At 36.8% G+C, this 17,683-nt stretch overlaps 1 protein-coding gene across 1 annotated transcript; it reads right to left on the reverse strand.

Moving 5' to 3' along the window:
• Positions 1–10,384: 10,384 nt before the first annotated feature.
• On the reverse strand, positions 10,385–11,131 carry LOC149493255 (uncharacterized). Its single transcript, XM_089715451.1, has one exon. It carries the CDS (start codon positions 11,129–11,131, stop codon positions 10,385–10,387), a length of 747 nt encoding a protein of 248 aa, XP_089571577.1.
• Between the last annotated feature and the right edge of the window lie 6,552 nt (positions 11,132–17,683).

Below are 17,683 nucleotides of genomic sequence, written 5' to 3' on the forward strand. Positions count from 1 at the left end.
CTGCCAGCACAATGCCACCAATACAACCCATATCCTCCTAGTCCAGCTGTGCATGCTGTGATTGAAAAACGGATTCATCTTTGAAAAAAAAGAGGAGAGAAAAGAAAGAATGAGAGAAGAAAATAGCTGAATTTTTTTCTTTTGGCTCAATTTTCGAGAGAATGAAAAAAAAAGCTAAAAGCAGGTTTATATAGATAAAAGCGCGCCCGGAGGCGGCGGCCCCGGTGGCAGCAACCGCCGACTCCGGCGGCAGCGGCCACCGCAAAAAAAAAAAAAAAATTTATATATGTACATATATATATTCTCTTTCAAAAAAAAAGTGTTATTCCCAGTAAAAAAATATATATATATATTCTTTCCATAAAATGGGCCAAAATGATATCCTTTTTTCTTTCAAATTTAATAAGCATGCATACATGTAAGATTTTTCAGTACTAACCAAATGCAGGTACAAAGTTCAGTACAGAAGTACAGCCAAAGTTCAGTACAGAAGTACAGTCGAAGTTTAGTACAGAAGTACAGTAAAAGTTCAGTACAGAAATACAGTAAAGAAAAAAAAAACAAGAAAATCTAGTAACTATCAGTGACGGGGCCTCGTCCTCCTCTGATCATCAAAGGCCCTGGGAGTCCAGGACGAAGTCAGTTCTTGCTGCATCCCAAGAATCAGCTCCATCATCTGATTGACCAACCCGGCAGGAACCTGGAAATCATACGAAAGAAAACATCAAGTCAATATCAAACATCTTATGAATCCTTTTTGTGAGAGATTTGTCAGTCTTTACCTTAGTAATGTTCTCGGAAGGAAGAGCCGAGCGATCCACACTCTCCAGGGAGACCTCCCGAAGAGCTGGAGGGCCGTCAGGAGGATAGTAGGGAATGCTGTATGGAAGACGCAGATTGGCCAGGTCTGGGTGAAGTGGCCCGGTAGCCTCCAAAATAACCCGGGGAGCCCTGGAAGGACTTGCCAAGCGGCTAGGCCCGGCCCGAGATGGACCCTCAACCGGAGTGGAAGAAGTGGGATCAGTCATAGGCCTCCTCCTTAGAGTCCTAGTCGAGGGACCCGAAGCCCGAGAAGAACGGGTGCCAAGCGGCTGGGAAGGTGCCGATCTCTGAAAATCATCAAGCCGAGATCCAATGGGCTGCATCAAAAAGAGTCTGCAGAACTCATCATAATCTCCCTCAAGGATAAACTGCACATGTGGAATACCCTCAGTATGAGCAGCGGTGAGCGTCATCTGCTTGCCCGCTCGCATGTCCTCGGGAGGGGAATAAGGAACAGAACAGCAGCCTCTTACCTGAAGGTCTACTCTCTCGCCCAAGTAATATCGCCGCAGGACGGGGTGCGACAGGACAACCCTCTGCCGAGACAAGGCTTCTGACCGTTGGAAATCGGGGTCGGTCTGAATCCAGCTCTGTAGACGGGCATTCATCGCCCCTACTTCGACCTATAAAAGATGCAAATATGTTAATAAATCCTTTTTATTTAACATATCCAAGAATCACTAAGCACATACCTGCTCCAGAGTGCAAGTATCAAAAAAGGCTCTCAGATCCTTTAGCGATTTTTTGCGCCGGACGGTATGAAGGTTTGATCGGTACCATCTCCAAGCCAAAGGCACCAGCCCTAATCCGAGATCAGTGTGAATCAGCTCTAGGCGAGTGTAAGGAAAGTACTCAAATGCTCAAGTCTGCAAAACAGAAACAAGAATCAGTGAAAAGAATTCAAGAATAATAAACAGAAAAAACATAGAAAGGGAGAATGTTCTTTACATTACCTCCCAGAAGTAGTAGGTCCCGCTGAGTTTATAGTGACCCCGACTCAGATCACACATGTCATCATACATGCGGCTCAGAATAACGCCGGCCCAGTTGTACTCCTCAAGATGGGCCAGGTTTTCCAAACTCTTCAAGATAGAAGGATTAAACCTCTCCTTCCTGTTGGACCAGAAGGTCGAAGAAAACAGCAGCAACAAAGTGAATCTGGCCACCTGAGTAGCCGTCAGCTCTCCCCGCCTGTATCTAGCATAAATGTCGGGGGCCTGGAGGGCTAACCAGCGTCTGGAAACGCTCAAAGCCGGAGTAACAGAGCCTGGCTCGACAATCCGAGGTAGGTCTATCCCGATCAACTCCACTATCCGGTCGGGGGAGATCTCTGTCCTCCAGTCATCATATAACTCAATCGGCCTAATGCCAAAAGGGATCCTAGAGATCACAGAAAAGTCCGCAGGGGTCATTGTCAACTCGCCCCAAGAAAAGTGGAAAGTATTGGTGGTGTCCCACCATCTCTCGGCCAAAGCGCCCAGTAACTCCTTGTGGCTGTTCCGACCCATGTCAAAATGCCTCAAGTAGCCCAGATAAGACGGCCTGATAATCGCTCCAACTGGGTTGTTGTGATCGAATATCTCGATCGGAATTTCGGTAATAGAACTCTCGCCCACATCCAATTTAATGTGAGGATCCTAAAAGGTAAAGCAATCTAAGAGTTACTCCTTGGTTCCTTACTAAGGACAATATCTTAGTTCTATCCTAGCATGCATGCTAATAAGACAGTAAGTGCAGAAAAATAACAAAGAATTCACAATTTGGCCATAGAGGCCCAAAGAATTCACAATTTGGCTACAGAGGCCCAAAAAATGCACAATTTGGCCACAGAGGCCCAAAATTCACAAATTCGGCCTAAGGCCCAAAATTCACAATTTGGCCACAGAGGCCCAAAATTCACAAATTTGGCCTAAGGCCCAAAATTCACAATTTGGCCTAAGGCCCAAAAAATGCACAACTTGGCCACAGAGGCCCAAAAATTCACAATTTGGCCACAGAGGCCCAAAATTCACAAATTTGGCCTAAGGCCCAAAATTCACAATTTGGCCACAGAGGCCCAGAATTCACAATTTGGCCTAAGGCCCAAAAATTCACAATTTGGCCTGAGGCCCAAAAATTCCACAATTTAGCCTAAGGCCCAGAAGATAAATAAACATATAAAAAAGTGAAAGGGAGCTTACCTGGGCAAAGATGCCGGTTACGGAGGCACGAGTGTCAGCGTCCGCCGTAAGATCGACATCGTCAAGAGAAATCCCCAGAGACTCCAGAAAATCCTCGTCGCTAAGATTTGAGGAAGCCATGGAGGAAAGAAGCTTGGAAGCTTTAGAAATTGAGAGAGAACTCTTTGATGTGGAGAGTTTAGAATGAGTGAAATGATGAATTTCAAGCTATTTATAAGCAAATAGCCAAAAGGCGGGACTTCCAGACGCGTCCAATTTTCGCCTTCAAAATTTGTGTTTCAGACAACCACCGACTCCCATAAATCATTTTTATGGTTGCCGGTGGGGGGCAACTGTGAATACCCAAATTTTGAGGCTCAAAGAGCCAGTTTTCCCGGACTGCAAACAGTCCGGCCGGACCGAAGGCCATTTTATAAGTTTACCAGAAGTATACCAATATGGTACTTGAAACGTCCGAAAAATTACGAGGATCGCAGAACTGGTCCCGGAATATTTTTTGGAGGTCCGGAACTCCCGGAAAAGCCTCCGGAACAAAAAGACCCGCGCGCTTGTCAGCCACGGCGGCAGCGGCCGCCGGACACAGCGGCTCCTGCCGCCCGCCACGGCGGCGGAGGCCGCCGGACATAGCTGCCGCCGGCCACCAGGCGGCAGCGACCGCCGGCCCCGGCGGCAGCGGCCGCCCTCAGTCCGTTTTTTGGCCTATAAATACAGCCCCGGGTCTTCATTCCAACTTACCCGGTCTGTGTTGACGGACGCTCCTTCTCCCTTACGCTCCTTGCGATTCTTTACTGCTTTTCTGCATTTTTTTTAGTTAGCTTTATTGCTTTCTTGCTTTGTTATTTGGTCACTAAAATTGAATTAATTAATATTCCCCTAACGAGGAGCTTAATCTGGAGCTAAGAAGTGGCCGACGACTGACTCAGGTAATAACGAAACCCTGTCTATTTAATTTTAGCACTTCATGCATATTTCTCTTCTACTCCTAAACTCTACAACTGCATAAATGCACTCACGTCATCAATTTGGCAAATAAATTGCCTCGATTAAATATGATTAAGCTTTAATGCCCGGTTAATCAATAATCGTGGTGTTAAGCTTAAATCCGACAATATTGGCTAAAGAACCTAGTTAATTAATAACTACGGTTTAATCGCCTTTATTTCGAACAACCCAGCTTAAGTCCAATTAATTAATAATTATGGCTAAATAGCCTTCATTAAACACGTTTTTCTTGGCAATCAATTGCCTACATTGCAATTCAGTTAATCAGTTTTTGGCAAACAAATTGCCTATAAATTAGATTAACCATTTTAGCGACAAATCACTTAAATCAAAAGCTTTGGCAAAATGTCTTAAAATTAATCCAATCTTTTGGCTTAAAAGCTTTAAAATCAATCATTTTGGCGACGAACGCCCAATCAATCAATTCTCGGCAACAAATTGCCTAAATCAATCTTTTGGCTAAAAGCCTTCAAATCAACACTTTTAGCAACAAATGCCTAAAAATCAATCAATTCTTTGGCAAAATGCCTAAACAAAATGCACAAAGCATACACACACTCATGCATTAAGCATACCCATTCAAAGGCCTTTAAAAAAGGCCTATCGAACTACGTTGACTTTGATCTTCCATTCAAACGGAAGTACGTAGGCACGTTTGGGATTTAACCCCGAGCGGCAAGTCGAAATCACATAAACATTTTAATTGGTCCAATTGCTTCATTCACCCTGCCAAGCATTTCATTCATCGGTTAGTTCATCAGCATGACATGGTCTCGGGATCCACCTCAGGTTTGCAAACCATGCCTTAAACATTGGGGTAATTAGCCTAGACTTAGGTTAATTAAAATTAGAGTCAACTTAGGGTTTTTCCTAGTTTACCCTAAAATAATTAAACAAGGTGGCGACTCATACATTCACGTGCATTTCTGCTCTTAGTCACATGCATTTATATGCTTGTTTTCGGGGGAGGGGTTCACTGTTCTAAATGTATTAGCTTCAAATGTACTGATAAAAGAGTCAATTTGCAAAGGATGATATCTTCATTCTATATCCTTCACTATTTTTTGAAGCTTTCAACACATCCACCTTTCTCATTCTGTGGCAAGCGTTGAAGCCACAAAAAATAAATGTCTTACTATTGATTTACAAAGAATTGCAAAAAATGGTGAGCAAGGTTGAAATCCACAGAGACTAGGAATTAACGGTATTCTTTTTGAAAATCAAAAAAATTAATGAAAATAAATTGGGGGAGTTTGATTGAAAAATTGAATTTAAGTAAACGGAAGAAATTAAACTAAGAAAATCAATTAGAGAAATAATTCCTGCTGAAGATCATCTTTGTACTAGTTCTATAATGTTGATTATAGAAACAACAATAGACTCATTTATTCGTTCAATAAATCAGTTATAGTTGCAAAAAAAAAAAAAAATGCTTCTAACAACTTCAGCTTTCTGTAGTAATGGATTAAATCAGTTATTGACAGCTTTAAGAATGAGAAGGACCCGATTCTAACTAATAAACCACATGCATAGCCTATTCAAATTAGATTATTTATCTCTATAACATAACTTGAAAATCTGGTTCTAATCAAGTTATATTAATTGTTACAAATGTTAATTCAGTCATACAATTAAAGGATATAATTTTATTAACTAGTACTTATCACTCTAACTTAACTAAATAACTAACCAAATTATCTAATTAAATACAATAACAAACATCCATTATAACCATTAAGAGTAAGTGATAAATAAATAGTGAAGAATTAGATTAGTAAAAGAAGAACAAATCTCACAACACTTTGGTAGAACTAAGCACTTGATTAAACCTTAAGCTGGAATAAAATGTATTTTAGCCATTCATAGCCATTCAACCTTACAAAATTAAAGAATGTGCTGTTTTAGAGAAAAAAACAAGAGATATCCTACACTAACAACCTCTCTCTTTTTATAGAGAAGGAGACAACATTATTCCCCAAAATCAAATAAAAATAATTACAATCAAATCAAAATAATAACAATAACATAAAATCTTAATCTCCCCAATTCTAGTGCTTCCAATAACCACAAAGAGCCTTTCAAAACTGATGGTTGACATTGTCTTCCCAAGAAGTAGACCAACCCCACACTTAGTCTTTTTGAAATACATTGAATTGGTTCAAATTAACCAAAATATCTCATGAAATATGAGAACATATTTCTTGCTGTCCAAAATTACATTCAGAAATAAATTTCATATAAAATATCAAATTATATTAAAATATGATAACAATTCCCACCAAAAGTTTGATCAAATATTGAACCATCAAATTTCCCCGCACTTATAGTTTGCTTGTCCTCAAGCTAAGCTCAAATGCAATCAACTTTTCACAATCCTCAAAAGAACATTATTGGAAAAACAGTCTTAAGTACAAAGCAAATATAACTTCAAAAAACATATCTAAAGTCCACAAAGAATAAAGAGTTGAATTTAAATTCTTGCTAACACAAAAGACAAGGCTTCAACATTCTTATTATAGTCATGCAATTAAAGTTCCAAATAAATTAAACCATTGCTTGAAGAATTATTCGTCAACTTGCCAAGTCACAAAAATCTTGCAAAAGCACATAATACACTTGAATAGAGGTGCTGAAAATTTTTTATTATTATTATTATTTATTATTATTATTATTATTATTATTATTATTATTACTACTACTTTTTGAGCATTTTGGGCTTGCTTGAGATGTCATCACCCTTTCAGCACAATGGTGCATATTTGTGATACCCACACCCGGTTACTTGGAGTCACAGACTCAAATGGCTACTAGCTCTACTCTTATCCATTACCGGACAATGAAGTAAGAATTATGTGCTCATCATTTTTTCTTTCTTGTTTTTAGCAACCTCAAATTCAATAATCAATCATACAATTTGAATTTTACACTTTGGCAGTTTATACAAAAATTCTAAACGCAATGGCTATATGTTATAAACATTCAAATTTTAAGTTTTCTTCCTTTTAATTCAAGCCTTAAAATTATGTTAAAAAGAATAGCTAAATTCAACAATTTATTTAATTTGCATAAGAGATAAAAACTAATCAAATCAAATTTACTAAAGTGAATAAAAATGTCCACCAAACTAATAAAGGATTGATCAAAGTCAAGATAAAATTAACTCAAATTTACCCATTAAATTTTCAGCTATCCAATCAGTAATTCCAAGAAAATTCTAGCAAAATTTAAAAAAAAAAAAAACTCAAGTTCTAAATCATTGAAGCTCTAATTCCCTTCCGCCACACTTAATTCACATTGCCTCAATGTGAACTCAAGATAAGAATTCAATTCAAAGCAAAGAAAAACAAAGAAGTAAATCAAATGGAAAGAAAGCTTCCCTAAATGTGGATGAGTCGGGTTCATCCTGCTCTTGCTTTCATGTTGCGAAGATGGACGAAGAAGAAGACTAAAAAGAAATAGAAAAAAAGCTAAAATTAAGAATAATAGAAAAAAAAATTATATATTCATCTTTGAAATTTAAAAGGAAAAGAAAAAGAAATAGAAAAGAACATGAAAATAAACACAATCTCCTGGTTTTATGTCTTAGGAAAGACTTCCTCCATTTTCAAGCTTCAATAATAGGGATTTGCAAAGAGATGTCCTCCGTCCCAAGAGCTAGAAATCCCTCATAAAATGGCTTCAATCGGTGCCATTCACCTTGAAGCTCTTATTAGTTTCCAAACTTTGAATTTCCATTGCACCACCATGAGGAAAAATATTAGTAATCACAAAAGGTTCAATCCACCTTGACCTTAACTTTCCTAGAAACAACTTCAACCTTGAATGATAAAGTAAAACTTTTCGGCCAAGTAAAAATTTTTTCCTTGAAATTGAATTATCATGAAAGGCCTTAGTTTTCTCTTTGTAAATTCAAGAGCTTTCATATGCATCACTCCTGATATCTTCTAGCTCCTACAATTGCAACTTCCTATGCTCTCCAATAGCACTCATCTCCATATTGCACTTCTTTACTACCTAGCAAGGTCAATGCTCCAATTCCATAGGCAAATGGCATGGTTTCCCAAATACCATTCGGTAAGGAGACATACCTATAGGTGCCTTATAGGCTGTGCAATACGCCCATAAAGCATCATCCAAACGCAAACTCTAATTGTTTCGACTAGGGCTCACTGTTTTTTTCAGAATTGACTTAATTTCTCTATTCGACACTTCTACTTGTCCACTTGTCTGTGGATGGTAAGCTATAGAAGTCCGATGAGTAACTCCATATTTCTTGAAGAGTCTTCCATTGTCTTATTACAAAAATATTTTCCTCGATCACCAATGATAGCTCTAGGAGTCTCGAACCTAGTAAAAATGTTAAGCTTCACAAAATCCACAATAGTTTTAGCATTATCAGTTCGAGTGGCCTTAGCTTCCACCCACCTGGAAACATAATCACAACAAGTAATATGTAAGTATAACCAAAAGGAGGAAAAGGACCCATAAAATCTATACCCCCTACATAAAAAATTTCAGAAATTAAAATAGGATTAAGGGGTATTTGATCTCTATCTCCTAAGCTTCTAGTCATTTGACAATTAGCACAAGACTTACAAAAAGTGTATGAATCATGAAATAAAGTTGACCAATAAAGTCAACATTCAAGAACCTTACGTGTTGTTCTCTTAGGTCCAAAATGACCTCCATAAGCATAAGAATGATAAAATTTAAGAATGGACTCAAACTCTTCATTGGTAACACACCTTTTAATGATTTGATCTAAACATTATTTCCAAAAATAAGGATCATCCCAAGCATAATATTTTGCATCCCTTTTAATTTTATCCTTTTCATGCTTAGTTAAATCATCAGGCAACGATCTAGTAACTGAGTAATTCACAATATCAGGAAACCAAGGAATGTTGGCACACAAAGAAAAAAGGTACTCATTAGGAGATGCATCATTCAAAGGTAGTGCTTCTTTTGACAAAGGTAGCCGACTAAGATGGTCTGCCACCAAATTCTTTGACCCTTTCTTATCCCTAATGTCTAGATCAAATTCTTGTAGCAACAAAATCCATCTAATTAGCCTTAGTTTAGCTTCTTTCTTCTTTAGTAAATATCGCAAGGCTGCATGATTAGAAAACACAATAAATTTAGTACTAAGCAAACAGGAACAAAATTTTTCTAAAGCAAATACAATAGCTAAAAGCTCTTTTTCCATTATAGAGTAGTTGCTTTGAGCACTATCAAGTGTTCTTGAGGCATAATAAATAACATGAGGTTCTTTCCCAATTTTTTGCCCAAGGACAGCCCCTATGGCATGGTTGCTAGCATCACACATTATCCCAAAAGGAATATTCCAGTTTGGGGCTTGAATAATTGGGGCTGAAATCAGCTTCTCTTTAAGCACATCAAATGCTTTCTTGCATGCCTCATCAAATTCAAAAGTTACATCCTTTTACAAGAGTCTACTTAAGGGTTGGGTGATCTTTGAGAAGTCCTTAATAAACCGCCGATAAAAACCTGCATATCCAAGAAAAGAACGCACTTCCCACACACTCACGGGGTAAGGTAAAGATTTTATCACATCTATCTTTGCCTTATTTACCTCTATACCCTTAGCAGACACAATATATCCCAAAATAAGCCCTTGGTCAATCATAAAATGACATTTTTCATAATTAAGAACAAGATTAAACTCTAAGCAACTTTCCAAAACCTTTGTAAGGTTTTTTAAACAGTCATTAAAATAATTTCCATAAACTATAAAGTCGTCCATAAAAACCTCTATAATATTCTCTACATAATATGAAAAGATACTTACCATACACCGTTAAAATGTCACTGGGGCATTGTAAAGCCCGAATGGCATTCGCCGATAAGCAAAAGTTCCAAACGACAGGTGAATGTTGTCTTTTCTGGATCCTCGGTTGCAATCGGAATCTGGTAAAAACTTGAATAACCATCAAGGCAACAATAATAAGTCCTATTAGCTAATCTTTCAAGCATTTGGTCAATAAATGGAAGTGGGAAGTGATCTTTTCTCGTTGTTGCATCTAGTTTCCTATAATCAATACAAACTTGCCATCCATTTTGAACTCAAGTAGGCACCAACTCACCATCATGATTCTCTACAACTGTAATACCTATTTTCTTAGGTACTACATGAACCGGACTTACCCGCTTCCTATCCAAAATCGGATAAATCACTCCAACACCCAAATGCTTCATAATTTCATTCTTGACCACCTCCATCGTAGGTGGATTAAGGCCCCTTTGTGCTTCTTTGCTTGGCTTGCTATCTTCTTCAAGCAAAATTTTGTGCATGCATGTGGATGGACTTATGCATTTTATGTCATTGTCCATCCAATTGCGCCTTTATACTTCTTTAGAACCTAAATTAACTTCTCTTCTTCCTCCTTTTTGAGTTTATTGGAAATTATCACTGGAAGGGTTTCTCCTTCACCTAAAAACATATACTTTAAATGTTGGGGGAGCGGCTTTAACTCTAATCTTGGTGCTTGCACAACAGAAGGTAGAAGAGTAGTGTGAGATTTTAGTAAGTTAGGAGAAATGCCCTTACTTACCTTTGGTTCGTGTGCCTCTAATGCAAGTACTACTTCACACAACTCTTCTTCAATTACAAACTTCTCTTTAAGCTTGCCAAGGCTATCCAAATATAAATCATTACAAAGCACAACCTTAAGCTTATCATCTTCATTCAAATAAAACATGTTTTCAGTCAATGGTTCAATAATATCTATGCTGAAAACAAAAGAAACATCATTAGGAAATTTCATGGCATCATAAACATTAAATTTAATCACATCTCCATCAAATTCCATGGTCAATGTCCCATCATGCACATCTATCTTAGCTCTAGCAGTGCTAAGGAAAGGTCTTCCAAGCAACAAATCAGATGAAGTAGAGGATTCATCATCCTCCATATCTAGAACATAGAAATCAATTGGAAAAATTAAACCTTTAACTTGAACTAAAACATCCTCTAACACTCCCTTGGGGTGAACTATAGACCTATCAGCAAGTACAATAACTACCCTTGTTTTTTTCAAAGGACCAGCATTCAACTTTAAATAAATAGAATAAGCCATTACATTTATTGATGCTCCTAAATCACACATAGCCCTATCTATCCCTAAATTCTCAATTTTGCAAGATATGGCAAACATACCTTTATCTTTGCACTTTTGAGGTAAATTTCTTTGAAGCAAAGCAGAAACATTTTCTCCTGTATTTATTTTCTCATACTTGATTAATTTCTTTTTATTAGCGCACAACTCTTTATGAAATTTGGCATACCTGGGTATTTGCTTAATTGCATCAAGTAGGGGAATATTAATCTCCAAATTTCGGAATGTGTCAAGAAACTCCTGTGGGTCCCGAATATGTATGGCACAACCCAAGAGGGGGGGTGAATTGGGTTTTCTAAAAACTGAAATAAATTTTAGAAATTCTAAACAAGAATTAGAATTCTAAGTGCAGCGGAAAACACACAGAACTTTGTGAGAGTAGAATATGGATTAGAATCTCCTCACAATGTTCTAATTTCAGATATAGAAAGTCTGTGCAAAGTGCAGCTATTGATTAGAACAGCTTCACACTGACTTGTACAATATCAGAGCTTTTTTATGAAGGAAAGTTATCAAACTTAGAACTTCCTCATAAAGTTTGCAAAACCACATAATGCTATGTGAAAGATAGTTATTGAAATTCAGAACTTCTTCACAGAGCCTTAATCAAATGTTAAATTAACTTTATGATGGAGAGTTATCAGGATTAGAACATCCTCATAAAGTTTAGAAAACAAAATAGAAACCCAAACAGTGAATTATACTGAAAATAGAGCAACAGTTAAAACATTGTATATTCACTATATTAGAATACCAGAGTTCTAACGTTTAGAATAGATGAGACTTATTGCCGTTTTAGAACATCTGAATTATTAACAATTTCAGCGTTTCTAAAAATTAAACAAGAGTGTAAAAGAGACAGTATCAACCAAACTTCAGAAATAAAGAGATTAACACCGAGAGTTATAGTGGTTCGACACTAACTCGCCTACATCCACTCCCCAAGACTCATCTTGAGATCCTCCACTAAGTTATCTCTTTTAAAGGGTAAGAGACAAACCAACAGTACAAGGCAATAGATCAAAAACCTAGATCTACCCTTTTTGACCCACTAGATTTTCCAAAGGTTCTAGTTAACCTCAACCCTTTCTGTTTTTGGTAGAGTACAGAGAACTCGATTCAAGACATTACTATCCCACACATGGAGAAGGTCGCTTGATAACCTCTATCTCAATAGCTTCTAACCTAAGCTATTACACACAAAAGTTTAACAAATAAGGAGCCTGTCTACTATAGATTACACAATCTAAATAGACAGAAAGAAACGCCTATATAAGCACATGAAAAACAATTTTATTAGATTAGAAGATCGATTAGAACACAGAATTGTTTTTCAAAAGTAATTGTAAAAATTCTTTTCACTTTAAATATTGAAAACGTTAAGAGTAGAGATGAAAAGAAAATGGGGGTAGAGAGTAAGTTTTTGAGAGATAAGGATTCGTTCAAATGAGAGAGTGCTCTTAAAACAAAAACTCTTACTTCACCAAATGTTTAAGGCGTGAACGTTCCTTTATATAGGAAACAAAGAAGCTGTCGCCTTTTGGAAAGAGATAGAAATCAGAATATCTTCTTTCCTTGTTTAGAAGATATGAAAATCTTTGTTACCAAAAATTATTTTATCCCTTTTTGGTAAGAGAATAAAACCCGATTTTTCTTTTAGAAAAGATTTTCGACAGCGTTTATTTTGGAAGGAAATTCTTACTAAAACCGAAGGAGATTCTCTTTCGTTTTTAAGGTAAGAAAATAATTATTTTTAAGTACTTTAGATCTATCAAAATATTATTTCCGAAAAGAGAGTGATTGAATTACCAAAAACATTAGAGAAGAGATCTCTATAGTTTTAGGAAAATAAAACTTTTCGATTTAAAGGAATATTTTCGAAAATACATTATTTTGAAGAAAACTAATTTTTCGAAAAATATTTTTGAGAGAGTAAAAGATTTTTGTGCTCATATATGGATTTTCTCTCTATCCTACAAAGTTTCCTAAATTCCTAGCTACTAGGTCTTCGAAATCTTCACACTTAAAGTAGGATTTGCCTTGTATGATTTTCTTTCCAAAGGATTTCTGCATAAAAATAAAATTAGCACAAATAACATAATTTTAAATTTATTCGTTTTGTATTAATCATCAAAATCCGAGTTTAAAAATTGACCCTTGAGCCAACAACTCCTCCTCTTCCTTTTCCCTTTTGGACTTCGCAAATCTTTGAGGAAAAGAGGGCTGAATTTCCAGAATATTTGGCTTCTCTAAAACAACATCATTGGATGGTTTGGTCTTCTCGACTTCATCCTCCTATACCAAGTCATGCTCTCTTTTCTTTATGGTTGGAATTTCCAGCTCTTTACTGCTTCTCAAGGTAATTGCACTCACATTTTGTTTTGGATTCACAATGATTTGAGATGGCAATTTTCCTTAAGACTCCAACTTGCCCAACGAAGTGGCTAGTTGGCTAACTTGGTTCTCCAAATTTTGGATGCTAGTTCGTGTGTCCTATTGAAATTGCATAGTATTAGTAGCAAGTTTTTTCACAATGTCTTCAAGAGACATACCTGAGTTTGAAGTGCCTTGCTAAAATTTTTGGAAATTTGAAGGTCTTCTTCCATAGTTAAAATTTGAATGGTCCACCATCCTGGATTGTTAGTGTTTGAATATGGATCATATTTTCGTTAAGGTGCAATTCAAAAATTTCCAATATCATTGGCTTCTTCTTAAGTATCCTCTTGCAAAATTGGATACATGTCTGTAGGGTGTCCAGTATAGGCGCAAATTCCACAAGCCTTAACTTGTTGCCCATTTCCTACAACCAGATTTTGAACAAAAGATGTTAATTGATTAATTTTATTTTCAAGAGAAGAAACGTTAACCTAATTAACATGTCTCGAAGGTTCATGACGAGCCCCGGATTGTTGAGAATTTGCAGCCATAGTGGAAATCAACTTCTTGTGGCATGAAGAGTTTTATTCTCAATAGCTCCACCACTTGCTGCATCTATCATTTGCCTCTCTCCTTTGTAAAAATATTGAACTAAGGCCTGATCAGAAATCCCATGTTGAGGACAACTTGCACACATCCTTTTGAATATCTCCCTAAATTCATGGAGAGTTTCATTATCCTTTTACTTACTTCCATAAATATCCCTCCTTATGCTGGCAACCCGTAAAGCAGGAAAGAATTTATCTAAGAAAGCCCTTACCATTTCTGTCCACGAAGTAATGGATCTAGAAGGTAAATAAAATAGCCATACTTGAAGTAATGGAGTAATTAGGTATATAAAAACTCAATTGCCATTATTTTTTAGACATACTTGGTTTACTATTTAGTATTTTGGGTTTAAAAACTTAGACTTTATGTTTTTTCAGTATCAATCATGTTGAAACATCATTAACGTTTAGTTTGAGATTTGTGAATTTTGTGTTTTATACATTATTGACTAATTGTAGACATGGATTTAGTTTTTTAATGACATGGACTTTCTTATTATTTTTTTTCTTGTTCAATCGAAGACATATAGTAGCCCGAATTTGGTCACCACAAATTATATTGCATTGACTACAGATATGATAATTGTGCCAATAATAAATAACATATTGCAGCCCGAATTTCAGACACAAATATCATCAACAAAAATTGAAATAATTGATAAGTGTTATTTTTATAGTATTTTTAATATAGTTTTTATTAGGATTTTTAGTATTTTTAATTATTTTAATTAGTTTTTATTATGTTTTTGTTTAAAGCTTCCTTGAATCACATTTCACTTGATCTTGGAGAATAAAACATTTTTATAGAAAACCAGCCAAAAATACAGAGAAAAGTGTACCTAAGCAAAAAAGGCTGGCACGCCCTGGGCGTGTTATCTAGCACCCCGATGTTGTGTTTAAGATAAATTCAATAGAGGTTTGAATTCTAGCACACCCAAGCCGTGCCAGATAGCACACCCATGCTGAATGCCTGACTTCATATTGGGCCGAAAATGACAACTCTAGCCCATGCCGCTTGCATGGACCGGCATGAGATGCTTTTTTGACATGCCAATCAAGTTTAAATCTTATGTAGATGCTCGGAGAGTCCTAGTTGGGAAGAAATAAAAAGCCTAGATAGTTTCCTATCTCCAAAAGATTTCTTACTCAACAGAGATTCACTTTCCTAAACAAACACGAAGATATTTCAGAAAGTCTATATAAAGAGAGAGACAAGCCATGATCGGGGGTCAAATCCATTCATTGTATATACCATCTCTGATTCTACTGTGTTCTAGATAATTTTCTCTCTCTTTAAGACTTCAAGTATTCAAGTTGGTGTCAAGATTCAAGGAAGCTGCGCAAGCCAGTCGTTGACTAGTTTTTATTTCTAAACTCTCTTTTTTGTTTATTATTCTTTATAAGATTATTTACAAGTTTAAGTGAGTTTTATTTAATAAAGCTGTTTAATGTCTTTTGGAATTCAACTTGTATTATTTCTGTGTTTCGCTACTGTATTTATTTACAAGAGTTTGTAGCTATACAAACTAATCTTAAGATACGGTTAGCTACAGCAATATGAAATATACAGCTGGTATCCTTATCACGTCCCCTCAATTCGAGCATTCTTGGAGAATGATCGAATTGTTAAATGAAACATTAGAGCTCGTTGTCGCGCTTTGGAAAGTGATTTTGTTAAGATATCAGTGAGTTGATCATTGGAACAAATGAACTTTACTTGAAGCTCCTTCTTTTGTACTTTGTCATGTACAAAATGAAAATCGACCTCGAGATGCTTTATGCGCATATGAAAAACTGAATTTATGAACAAATATGTAGCACCAGTTTTAGATTTGGTATATGAACAGAATGAAAGCCAATATCACGTAAAAGTGCTTGGATCCATATTAATACAGTGGCAGCTAATCCAATGGCTCTATACTCCGCTTCAGTGGAAGAGCGAGCAACAGTCTGTTGCTTTTTGGAATTCCAAGATATAAGATTTTGACCCATAAAAATTGCATTCTGTGGTGGATTTTCGATCATCAAGACTGCTTGCCCAATCAACATCAGTATACATATTCAAATCAGTATGAGTGGATTTTCGAATGAGAGGTCCGTAATGTACTGTCTCTTTCAAGTATCGTAAGATGCGCTTGACTGAACTTCAATTATCATTGGTAGGAGCCTGAAGAAACTGAGAATTTTTATGAGCAGAAAAACAGACTTCTGGTCTAGTTAAACTGAGATACTGCAGACCACCCACAATACGATGATAGAACGTAGGATCTGAGAACAAGGAACTTCCAGTCGATGACATTTTATCTTTCGAGACAGCTGGTGTAGCAATACCTTTGCAAGCTTCCATTCTAGCCTTTTTCAACAAATCCAGTATATATTTTTGTTGTGTGAGAAGTAGCCCTTCAGGCAACCAGTGTGCTTCCATACCTAGAAAATAATATAATCGCCCAAGATCTTTAAGCATAAATTTCGACTGTAAAGAGCCCATTATTCGCTATATCTCGCTAAGACTAGTGCCTGTTAATATTGTATCATCAACGTACACTAATGCTAAAAGAATGACATTGGTTTTAGCATAGTGAAGTAATGATGAGTCTGCAGGTGAAACACGAAAGCCATGAAGAATCAATGCAGAATGTAGTTTCTTGTACCATTGTCGTGGTGCTTGGTGCAAACCATAAAGAGAATGGCGAAGGCGACATACATGGTCTGGCTTCATTTTGTCTTGGAACCCTGGTGGTTGTTTCATAAATACTTCGTCCTCCAAGTCACCATGCAAAAATGCATTGGAAATATCTAATTGTTTGACCACCCAATTTTTGGAGACAGCTAGAGACAAGATTACTCGGATGGTAGTTGGTTTAACAACTGGTGAAAAAGTCTCAAAATAATCAACACCAGGGCGTTGATGAAACCCCTTTGCTACTAGTCAAGCTTTGTAATGTTTAATACTACCATCAACTTTTTGTTTGATTCGAAAGACCCACTTGCAACCCACAACATTATGTGCAATACTACGAGGAACCAATTCCCATGTACCAGTTTGTAATAATGCATTTTAATTCCTGAATCATAGCATCTCACCAATGGGAGCATGTAATAGCCTGTGTATAACAAGTAGGAACCAAAGTTGAAATTGTAGCATTATGAGACTGCGAAGACCACGAAATTTTGGGGTTTAGTGTTCCAGTTTGCTACCATGTCACCATTGGATGCACTTTTGTGGATTGTTGTGTGGTGTCAATAATAAAAGATGAAGGTAGTGGAAGAGAGACTACTTCTGTTACTATAATTTCATGTTAAGCAGATGGAGGAGAGTTAATGAAATCGGTGGGGCCTGGTGAATTAATTGAAACAGTGTGGAGTGATGGATGGGTTGCTGAGGTGGTTGGACCAAACAGGTTTGCTTCAAAAGTTGGTTCGGTTGGAGTTTCACTTAGTGAAACGGTATGCATTGGGTTAATGGCAGGGTCCTGCTGGTTTAGTGAAACGATGAGTACAGGTTGATTAGTATGATGTGGGCTTTGTGAACCAGGTGAAAGATTTGTTGCGTTTGGTG

Source organism: Jatropha curcas, chromosome 10 (assembly GCF_041381405.1).
Source record: "Jatropha curcas cultivar XTBG-Jc1 chromosome 10, XTBG_Jcur_1.0, whole genome shotgun sequence".
Classification (NCBI taxonomy): domain Eukaryota; kingdom Viridiplantae; phylum Streptophyta; class Magnoliopsida; order Malpighiales; family Euphorbiaceae; genus Jatropha; species Jatropha curcas.

What these genes read in the sequence shown, in the direction of transcription:
- LOC149493255 (XM_089715451.1), bottom strand. Translation starts at nt 11,131, where the DNA reads ATGTGTGATTTAGGAGCATCAATAAATGTAATGGCTTATTCTATTTAT.